At 47.9% G+C, this 11,469-nt stretch overlaps 1 protein-coding gene across 1 annotated transcript; it reads left to right on the top strand.

The window, feature by feature from the left end:
* The first annotated feature begins 490 nt into the window (after window positions 1-490).
* On the top strand, window positions 491-11,272 carry TGOLN2 (trans-golgi network protein 2). Its single transcript, XM_074940041.1, has 4 exons — window positions 491-615; window positions 1,874-2,511; window positions 5,041-5,124; window positions 7,517-11,272. Exons 1-4 carry the CDS (start codon window positions 513-515, stop codon window positions 7,520-7,522), a joined length of 831 nt encoding a protein of 276 aa, XP_074796142.1. The 5' UTR covers window positions 491-512; the 3' UTR covers window positions 7,523-11,272.
* Window positions 11,273-11,469: the final 197 nt, after the last annotated feature.

Here is an 11,469-nt window from a genome sequence, read left to right as displayed (position 1 = left end):
ACCCCCTGCCCCTGAAACACCCCCACTACACCCCCCTCAGAAACACCCCTGCCCCCACTACACCCCCCTCAGAAACACCCCTGCCCCCCAAGACACCCCTGCCCCTGAAACACCCACACCCCCCCTCAGAAACACCCCTGCCCCCCACTACACCCCCCTCAGAAACACCCCTGCCCCCCAAGACACCCCTGCCCCTGAAACACCCACACCCCCCCTCAGAAACACCCCTGCCCCCCACTACACCCCCCTCAGAAACACCCCTGTCCCCCCAAGACACCCCTGCCCCCCACTACACCCCCTCAGAAACACCCCTGTCCCCCCAAGACACCCCTGCCCCTGAAACACCCCCTGCCCCCCACTACACCCCCCTCAGAAACACCCCTGTCCCCCTCCCTTTCCGGTCCAAAATTTCGCGAGTGCTCGGTCCCGGCGCGCGCTGCGGGGAGGCGCCGGAAGTGGGCGTCTCGGTGTCCCGGCAGCTCCCGGAAGCGGAACGAACGGTCACGGTCACCATGGCGGCGGCGGCGGGGGCGGCGGCGCGCGGGGCTCTGCGGCTGCTGCTGCTGCTGACGCTGACGGCGGCGCTGCTCGGCGGCCCCCTGAACTCCGCTGCGGGTGAGGCGCGGCGGGCTCCCTCCGCGGGGCCGGGCCCGCTCGGGGAGGCGGGAGCGCGGCGCGGGTCCCGGGTCCGTGGAGCGGCGGGGGCCGGGGGTTGGGTTCTGGGCCTTGTCTCATCCGGGCCTCACGCCGCGCGCCCGGGGTAAACCTCCCCCGCCTAGCCGGCAGCCGGTGTCAAGCGGGGCGCCCCGGGGGTCGGTGCTGGGGCGGCTCGTGTTCAATATCTGCATTAACGGTCTGGAGGGTGGCGTGGATCGCACCCTCAGCGAGTCTGCAGAGGACACTAGACTGGGAGGAGAGGTAGATACTTTGGAGGGCAGGGATAGGATAGAGAGGGCCCTAGACCAATGGGAGGGTTGGGCCAAAAGAAATCTGATGAGGTTCAACAAGGACAAGTGCAGAGTCCTGCACGTAGGACGGAAGAATCCCATGCACCGCTACAGACTAGGGACTGAATGGCTCGGCAGCAGTTCTGCAGAAAAGGACCTAGGGGTTACGGTGGACGAGAAGCTGGATGAGAGTCAACAGTGTGCCCTTGTTGCCAAGAAGGCCAATGGCATTTTGGGCTGTATAAGTAGGGGCATTGCCAGCAGATCGAGGGATGTGATCGGTCCCCTCTGTTCGACATTGGTGAGGCCTCATCTGGAGTACTGTGTCCAGTTTTGGGCCCCACACTACAAGAAGGATGTGGAAAAATTGGAAAGTGTCTAGCGGAGGGCAACGAAAATGATCAGGGGGCTGGAGCACATGACTTATGAGGAGAGGCTGAGGGAACTGGGGTTATTTAATCTGCAGAAGAGAAGAGCGAGGAGGGATTTGATAGCAGACTGAAGGGGGGTTCCAAAGAGGGTGGATCTAGACTCTTCTTAGTGGTGGCAGATGACAGAACAAGGAGTAATGGTCTCAAGTTGCAGTGGGGGAGGTTTAGGTTGGATATTAGGAAACACTATTTCACCAGGAGAGTGGGGAAGGACTGGAATGCGTTACCTAGGGAGGTGTTGGAATCTTCTTCCTTAGATATTTTTAAGGTCAGGCTTGACAAAGCCCTGGCTGGGATGACTTAGTTGGGGATTGGTCCTGCTTTGAGCAGGGGGTTGGACTAGATGACCTCCTGAGGTCCCTTCCAACCATGATATTCTATGATTGACTTCCCGGGTGCGAGGGGCGGGCGCCAAGGCGAGCTGTGTGGGGTGATTGTCCCAAGTGACTGCCGCAAACAGAAGCCATAATCGGTGTGTTTTGTTCTCAATTCCAGCAGCCAGAAGCTCTCGAGAATCTGACAACAGCAAGACACGTGAGAAGAGCGAGGGGACCAAGGCACCTGACGGGACCAAGGCGCCCGGGGAGCAGGGGACCAAGGCACCTGACGGGACCAAGGCGCCCGGGGAGCAGGGGACCAAGGCACCTGACGGGACCAAGGCGCCCGGGGAGCAGGGGACCAAGGCACCTGACGGGACCAAGGCGCCCGGGGAGCAGGGGACCAAGGCACCTGACGGGACCAAGGCGCCCGGGGAGCAGGGGACCAAGGCACCTGACGGGACCAAGGCGCCCGGGGAGCAGGGGACCAAGGCACCTGACGGGACCAAGGCGCCCGGGGAGCAGGGGACCAAGGCACCTGACCAGGCACCCGATGGCCAGGATGCCCAGGTTGCTGAGGGGAAGGCAGATGGTGGCGGCACTAGCGATGAGACTGTTGATGAAAAGGTGGCCCCCGGCAGCCACTCTGGTGACGAGAAGATGGATGAAGCTGCTCAACCTGGTGAGGGGAGAGAGGAAAGTGCCCCTGCTGCTCCCCCCAAAGATGAATCCGAGAGTAGCCACTTCTTTGCCTACCTGGTGACTGCAGCCATTATCGTCGCTGCCTTGTACATCGCTTATCACAATAAACGGAAGGTGAGCTTTTCTGCATGTAGTGTGGACCCCGTCTGCTTCAGGGCTTAATCAGTGCTAGTGGATGGAGAGGGCATTTCCTTGCAGTTAGACCAGTGCAGTCACAAGCAGGAAATTAGTGCTTCCTTCTTGTACTGCCAGGAAGATTTTTGATTCTAAATATCAAAGTTTCCGAAGTGTTTTGTTACTCAGGTTCTTCCTTTCCCTGTGTGTGGGTTGGTGCTTCTGGCTGGGGCGGAAGAAAACTTTTTAATACACTGACCTATCTTTGGCTTTTTTGTTGTTTAGACTTAATTTGCTGATAAATTCAGTAGGTCAGAAAACACTAACTTGGGGTTTTGTCCAACCCTCAAGTCCTGTTGGGATGAGCAACGAGAGTGTTGTACCCAGGGGAGGGTCTTAAGTCTTAGTGAAAACTATGTGGTCTTAGTCCTGGTGGTCATCTCCAGGTGTGGAACTAGGGTGGCAAGGAATGAGAGGAGTAGCAGTTAAGATGCTTTTTCCTAGTGACTGCTCCTTTTCTCTTCAGCACTGTATGAAAATTCCTTCAGATGCTGAGAAGTGGCCAGATAGGAGGCTGGACTATTGTTTAATACATAGCGCTCATAATGCGTTAGGGTTGCTTCAGGCTGGCTCAAAGACATGGCCTAGACTAGCTGAAGATCATTCTTTACGGATCATTCTTTTCTATCCTAGTAAACCTTCCTGAGTGTTATCGTGCCAGCAACACCTTGATCCATATAGTGCAGCCTCTCTCCTATGTGCCTATGACCCAGGCTTTTAAAAGCTTTAATCCTAGTAAGAAAATCCTATTTGCATTTCCTTATTGTCTGTGCAGAAAGCAGTAACCTTAAATTGAGGAATCTGGTTCAGAGAACACCTGCTAGGAGAAAAGTCGTAAGGAAAGGGGCTCTTCCAGTGATGACTAGAGATACTGATCAGGGCAGACTCCAGTGTTCTGTTTCCGGCCTGATGCTCCTGGCCCGGTTCAGAAGGCCACTAGAACCTGTGCTGTGTTGTTGTTTTCAGTTTCTGTTTGACTTACAGCAAGGAGAGGCCAGACATGTTACAGTATTTCACTCTTGCCTCTGTCTGATATCCTGTTTGCCTGGGTGGCTGAAGAGGTTGGGATCTGAAAGGGTGACTTGATTATGATTAATGGAGTTTTGGTGGGGAACATCCTGCCTATTGGGTTGTGGGGGGCATTTTGCTGTGGGGTTTGCCAGTGATGGTCACAGTGTCAAAGGCACCTACAGTAGCAGATGGGTCCTCTTTGTTTTAAATTCCAAGAAATAAATTACATTCAAAACACTATTACAGTTTTTTTGCAAAGGGCTGGTCTGCCCTGAAAACTTACATCAGCATAGCTGTGTCTCTTGGGGGTGTGAAAAATCCACACCCTTGAAAGATGTAGTTAAGCCAACCTAACCCCCATTGTAGACAGTGCTAGATTGACGGAAGAATTCTTCCGTCTACCTAGCTACCACCTCTCGGGGAAGTGAGTTAACTACAGTGATAGGAGAACCCCTCCCGTTGCTGTAGTGAATGTCTATACTGAAGCACTACAAGGGTGCAGCTGCAGCTTTGCTGTTGTAGTGCTTTAAATGTAGACCCAGCCAAAGATTTTATACCTTTTTAAACCCCAAATCTTAGAAATTCTGAAAACAAACTATAAAGGGGTTTTGCCTGTTCCTTGCTCTTCTGCATTCCTTCACTGTCATCGCCTCCTCCACCCACACTTAACATGTCTTCCAAGAAAATGTGGAAAGGTGAAAACAACAAATTAAAAAGCGATCCCATTTTTTTTATTCAGGTGATTCACTTTCCATAATCTAGCAACTTGTGTTCACCTTTGTGCATGTTTCTGTAAATCACATTGGGAAGCAGTGTAAGCTGAGTGGGGCAGTAGTGAATAAAGAGGAATTATATGGCAGCGTGGTACTGGCCATATCTCTTAGTGTAATAGGCTGTGAACTCCTTTGGTTAACAGATGAAGTTGGTCTTCATGGAAGATGCATTATTTGTCAGCCTCAATTGTTCAAAAATAACTAGATTGACTTTCTCGTCATTATTTTAAAAAATAAATCTTGGGTTCTTATTTGCTTTCTGATATGTGGGAACCTTTAAGTTCATGTTTTCAAGCTTTCATCACAATCATGGCTAGAAAATTACTCTTTCATTTAAAATTAAACCTGCGATTCTTATGGAATATGACTCTACAAGGCATGGGGGCTTAAAGAATGTGTGGGAGGCTCTTTGGAGAGTGACGAAACCTCTGGTGTGGGTTAGGCAGTCCTGAATTTGGAAATCTAGGAGCTGCCAATCCTGGGGAAAATAGGCTTTGGTCAGGTGAGATATTTCATTGCTATGAGAGTGGAACACATGAGCAGAACTATCTGTCCCTGAAGTGGGAAAAGAGAATACTTATAATGCCTGTAGTTTTGCATCAGCTCTTTTCAACCACCACAAAATGTGGTAACCTATCAGGATTTGCTTGCTGATTTATTTCTTCTCCTCTTTCTGTCTCCAAAGATCATTGCTTTTGCTCTGGAAGGAAAACGATCAAAAGTACCCCGGCGGCCCAAATCAAATGAATATCAGAGACTGGATCAAAAGGTAAGAGTGAATTGGGTCTTGATATAACAGTCCATCAGATAGGCAGGGCTTGAAAATGAACTTAACTGTCCTTTGCCAGTAGCCAGGAAGATTGGGGAGTGGGTGCAGCACTGCCTACTGTTGCTTTGTGCTGTGCCAGCTGAGAAGCAAGTGCAGCAGCTGGACTCCACCTAGCCAGGGCCAGTCATGAAGCTGTCGGGAAGCCAGCTTTGGCGAGAAGGTTTTTGGTAATAGCCCTGCCGTTAGTCTGATGAGGCTTTGTTCTGCCCATTTAAGTTCTCTTTTGTTTTCAACATGCTGTTCCTGAAAAGGAAGTATCTGTGCTGATGGTTGGGCTTGTGGGCCCCACAGCAAAGAGCCTGATTTCTCAGCTGATGTAAATCAGCAGTCTACACCAACTGAGGATCTGGCCCACAGAATCCTGGAGGCTCCTTAAGGCGTTGGAGGCAGATGGGGATCAGCAGGGCAGGAGCTGCTAAGCCTTGCTGTGAAGCCATTGTCATAACCTTTTCCAGCAGATGGAAATGCACTGAAACCTATTTAGTAGGTCCCCATCAATTCAGCTCCCCCTCTGCCCACCCCACATAGCTCCCAGCCCCCCATTAGTTCCCCCCCTCCCCGCCTCACTTCTGTTGCTCGGGTTTTCACCTCCTCCCAGGCTGCGGAGGGGGGTCTTCAGTTCCCTCTCCCCCTTGCAAGCTGGGGGGGCAGCTCTGAGGGCTCTCTTCCTCCCTCCTCCTTCCCTGGCCATATGCTGCAGGGAGAGGGAAGAAGCAGAAAAGCCGTCCTGTCCACAGAAGGGGAGTGGGGAGGAAGGAGTGGAGCTTCCCTGAATACCTGAGCTCATTCTGCTCCCTCTGTCCCCCTCCCCTCCTGTTAGAAGAGGGGAGGGGAAGAGAGGTGAGAAAGAGCGAGCACTCTGCTTTTGGGAACCACTGCCCTAGATCTAGGGAAATTTAGCATTGCACTGAACTTTGCTTAGCCTCATATAGTCAAATATGAAGCGTGTATGATGAGTCAGGTGCAGAAAAAAGGAAAAGCAGAGAAAACCTGCAGAACAAGAATCAGCAGGAAGAACTTCAGAATGTTTGGACGGAAACCAGGGAGTGCGGAAGGAGAGAGAGAGACTGTAATCCTCCAGGTCCTGGTCTAGATGAAGTGGAGGAGGAGGATGAACGTGAGCCATCTCATTTTTCTGTTGAGAACGTTCATTCAAGTGCAGGGCCTGTAAAACAGGATGGCATAGATAGACTTGTGCTTCATGAGTGGAAGATTAAAAATCCACCCAGAAAGGGACCAAAGGAAAACGGTGTCCTCATATACTTCTGTCCTGCACTCTTCCTAATGGAGAAAAAGTGGGACATGACTGGATAGCAGTGACACAGCATGCTGTTCGTTGCATTCCATGTCTACTGTTCCCTCTGATGCAACAATTCAAGGGTGTTCTTCCAGGCTTAGCCATGCTAACTGGGTGAACTGTAGATTGCAGCTGGCACCAGCAGTGAATCCCTGACCATGAGAAAACAGTGCATGCAGAACATGCTATGTGAAATGGATGGACACAAGAAGAAGATTGAAAGGTGATAAAACCATCCACACGTTATTGGAGACAAATTTTGGAAATAAATAAGAAAAGTGGAAGGAAGTTCTGAAGTGTATTTCAATAAAAGAACCTGCACGCATGCTAATAAGCCTGCCAGAGATCACCCCCTTCTTCTTCTGGTTGGTGATTAGTCTTTCAGACCTCAAACAGGTTTTTTTTGTGGTCACCAGTTCAGCATAGCTTCAGCTCAGAACAAGCGCTCTGTGAGTCGCTCAGTTATCCAGTCTGGGCCTATGGAGAGTATTTCCTAGCAAATCCACTTCAGAGGACTTTTTGGGACAATACATTTGAAGTTCCTAATACTCCCCAGGGATTTCATTAAGCACATTTCTTAGAGAAGTTGCATACAATTCCACAATAACACATAAACAATTGCATTTTTAACACAGTGAACTCCTAAAATACTTAATTCAATAAAGTTGAACTTAATTCCATAAGATTGTCCAGGATATTGTCGTATCTGTCACACTAATAAATTCCTTACTAGGTTCCAGTCATTCACATGGCTGTAAGCCCATTCATTGAGTGCCTGAGTGCTGCAAACATGTCACTGAGGGTATAATTTGGCTTGTTGAATCTTTTACTGGTGAGGATGCGCAGGAAGGAAATCACCCAGGTTGAATCTGCTGGGCTGGCAGTTAGAAAAGCCATCTCTTTATTTGAAACTGAATCAGAGCGTGCAGAAATGCAGAGCCCCAAGGTGCCATTTTTACAGTAACTTTCCAGAATAGTGTGTGCAGCAAAGCTGCTCTGACAAACGATTGAAAACTCTCTCCTTTTTGTCTTCAGATCTAAATTATCCCCAGAAATTCCTCCACACTGCTGACTCGGGTAAGGACTGCTGAAAATGAAGATGCAAGGAAGTCCTGTGATTCCCAACAGAACAGCTCTGATTCCCTTCAGGTCTTGGAGTGTGGGAAGAAGAGAAGTGCTTTTAGTTTTGCACCTGCACTTTGGTAACACTAACTCCTCAGTCTCTAAATATTTTTTCCCCTTCCCAGCTGTCTGATGATGAACTAGTTTCCAGCTCTGGTCTCTTGCTTCCATACTGTGATGTCAGGAAAGCCAAGGGAAGACCCAACAAGTGGCAGAATTTTTTTGTGCCCTAACGATATGGATTTTACCTTCTGCTGTATTGACACACAGGTCTCTGTTTAGGAGAGACCTGCCTGCTGAATGAGCCTTCTGATTCTCTTCCTCTAGATTCATGGAGCAGTCTTTATAACCAACATGGTTGGTCTTGTAGCTGACATATGAACATTATCCTCTTCTGTCCATTGTATTTGGACTCTAAAGTTCACAGCATGTTTGTTTGCACTAGTTCAGAAATGTTTTTGCCAAGGACTTTTATTTGATTGCTTCTTTGTTCTCTGTGATGAAGACAATGGTGGAAGTTAACATCTGATTGTCTCTTAATGCACATCTTTGGAGATGTGTGTGGAATTAGCAATCCCTGACCCTTTGATTTTTGCTTGTCCACCTTAAATGTGCTAGCAGATTTCCTGATGGACTGTTTTTCCTGATGTCATCCCCGGTGTTCAGGTGATTGCACTAATGGTGATGAAATATTTAGAGAGTGGATGCTGTGAAAGAATGCAAGGAGTGTGTATGAAGCTCTGTGCCAAGCCTCCATGGCAAAGTCTAAATGAACTTTGCCTCTGTAAACCTTCCCACCTCCCCCATAGTGCTGTCACAGGAACATGGCAATGTTCAGGTGGAAGAAAACAGCGTCACCACTTGTAGTTCATACCCCCTTCCCACAAGTCTGTTCTTCTACCCCTAAATTTCCAACATAGCTGATTCTCTTCAGTACTGAATGGACTCTCCTGCTGATAGAGGTCAGATCCATTGTACTTGCATAGGTTGGACTTACAAGTGTCAATTCCTGCTTTGTTGGGGGGGGTGTCCATTTTTTTATCCTTTGTCAAAGTGCGGAGAGAGTATTTGAGAGTGGAAATTGGGCAAGGACAGCTGGTGACTTGGTGCATTGGACAGATGATGGCAGTATTTCATGCCTGTGTTGCGTAGCAGCAGTATGGCTCCCTTAAGCAGGCAGCTTCGAAACAGATGTCTTTACAAGGCATTGATTTGCACAATGTGGAGAGCTGTGCAATATGGGCTCTGGCCTATGGCATTCATTCCTCAAATTGGGAGTGCTGTTGTGCCATCGTGCACGGCAGCTCCCACACAGAGCCCATGAGAGAGGCTTGTTGGGTTAGTGCAGAAATATTTCCTCCAAAGTAAATGGCAGATTGAAAATATATAGAAAGGGATTTGTTGGATGTAACAGAATATCTTCCTGCAGAGTCATCTACAGGATGTCCCCTCTCCTCTTCCTTTGGCCTTGGCCTTCCTCAACTCTGAGTTGTGCTTTTATTTAGTTGAACGTACTTATAACCAGCCACTCCATGCAGAGCTGTTACCTCAGTGTTGTTGTGGAACTCTTAGATTCCTTGTCTGCATAAACCAGGGGCTGATGTATACTGGTATTGCTCATATTTCTGATATAAGGCTGGGGAAAAGTGTTGAATGAGGCCCACTATTTATTCCTGTCTTTATTTTCATAGTTATATTCCACAAGGTCTTTACTTTTGAGACCAGGAATGTTTGGGAAATCTGTATATGGTGGCTGGCTGGCTTGTTCTTTTTTCTGTGGCTGTTTTCTTTATTTCTCGGTTCTGAGTTTTACAAAAAAATTGCTGACACACACATCTGCATAGGAGGAAACTTAGAATACATATCTAAGCCTGGATGTGAAAAGCTACATCCTCATTTTCAATGCACTTGTCAGCTGATTGAGGCACAGGGAAGAACCTGGCCTCCATCTTGGGCAAGTTGCTGGTTAGTAGTTGGCTTACTTCTCTTGGCATGTTCCAAAAATGGTTGATGAGGGAAACCTGCCCCGGTCTCTTCCTCCTTGGTGTCTACAGCATTTGGTGACTTGCAGGAACACTAAGAGACTGCAGTAATATTTAAGACAGCATCTGGGCTAAGAAATCTCCACATCTGGACATTAAAGCCATGGCTGATATTTTCAGAGTTTCGTTTTCCACATAGGAGGGAGAGGGATGTGTATGCAGAGCTTAACTTATTTAAAAAAGAAAACCAAAGCAACTTACTTTTACTGAAAGACATTAGCCGAAGTGTAGGTTTGATTGGGGGGGGGATCGTATATTTGTTTAAATCTATTTGGAAGCTGCCCCTAAGAAAGATGACTTTTCTGAACTCTGATATGGGAGATCCTCACAGGAGCCATTTTTGGGAGGTGGGGGGGAGCATCCTGCTCTCAGGAGGATAAACAGGTCCAGGTCTCTGAAGGAAATGCACCTTCTCAAAGACAGGGAACTTGTGTGAAACATAACTGTGCTATTTATTTTTAAGATAACATATAACATGTTTTAGGAAGCCTGTGATGCTGTGTTCTATGGCCCATTTATTTAAGGGGTGCAGAATTTGAGGCTGCGATTTCACGTGTGTTTATGATAGAGGCAAAAACTTGAAGACATGATAAATGTTGCAATTCTTAGCCACATCTTCCTGCTTTCTTGGGAATTCCTGTTTTTATTTTTTACCTGCTTTGTCCCCCTTTGAATCAGAAAACATTTTGGAAGGATTTGCACCAAACCTGTTTGTTTTGTCACGGAATCTGGAGGCCTCCTTACTTCAGTCTCTTCAACTGACTGTTTTATTTTAATCTGAAAATCTTTCTGCTTTGTTTTGGAAACGCAGCCTCATAAATGTTCCTGCAGGCATGGACTAATGAGGAACCCTGTTAGAGCTAGGGCCCTTCTGTCTATGTACTGTTAGCTGTACAGCCTGGTATGTGCAGAGAGAACTAAGATACAGGGATAGTTCCTACGCTTCTGTCAGACTAACAAGAATGTCCATAGCTAGTGTGTAGGAGCATTTTCCAGTTGTCTGTAGTTTGCCATGTGACTGGCGTGTGGGCTGGCTCAACAGAAATGCATAGCACACAGTAAGTGCAAACGTCACAGGGTAGTAAAGACACCACATGTGGCCGGGAACAACCAATATTTTTATGACAGCTCTTAACATGGATCTGTGCAGCTACTGTGCTGTTCACACCCATAGAAGCAGCTCTTCAAATGCAGTGTAGCTCTGTACGTTTCCAAGCTATCGGTGAAGGATTCACACGTAGTCCCCTCCTGCTATCCTCTTAATTCGAGCGTGGACTATTTCTAGTGACAGTTGCTGTAATTCTTGAATTGTACGAAATCTCTGGGAATGGTCTCCATGTTTCATTGATTTCTGTGGTATTAAACTTGATGTAGGATATTCTACAAGTCTCAAACAGGTAAAGGTCCGAACAGTTTTGGTTGTGTTCAGATATGGCATAAACTTCAAACTAACAGTCTGCTGAATACATTTCTTGCCAAATGTCATTAGTCTCCTAGGTCAGCTACTTTCCTGGGCTGACTTCATGAGTTGTTCGGGTTCTGCTGCGGTAAAATGAGACTCGCTTTGAAGAATCAGAATTTTCTAATCCTTTGTACTTTTCTGTGTGGTGAAGTCAATAAATGGACACAATAAAGAAATGTAATTTCACCCTTCTATTTACTGCCTGCCTCCTTTAAAGCCTCAGAACAGCAACGCAGATTGGGTTGTTGTATTGTCTGAATACTAGGCTAGAGCTGATCCCCGTAAGGAGGCAGTTGGATTCCCCATCTGCCTCCCGCCTGTAACAGACCAGATGTTGCTTGTGAACACTTTATTAGGGTTGT

The sequence above is a fragment of the Natator depressus genome, chromosome 26, assembly GCF_965152275.1.
Source record: "Natator depressus isolate rNatDep1 chromosome 26, rNatDep2.hap1, whole genome shotgun sequence".
NCBI lineage: Eukaryota > Metazoa > Chordata > Testudines > Cheloniidae > Natator > Natator depressus.
Note: the sequence above shows the minus strand (reverse complement) of the source record. Positions and strands in the feature narration are given on the sequence as shown.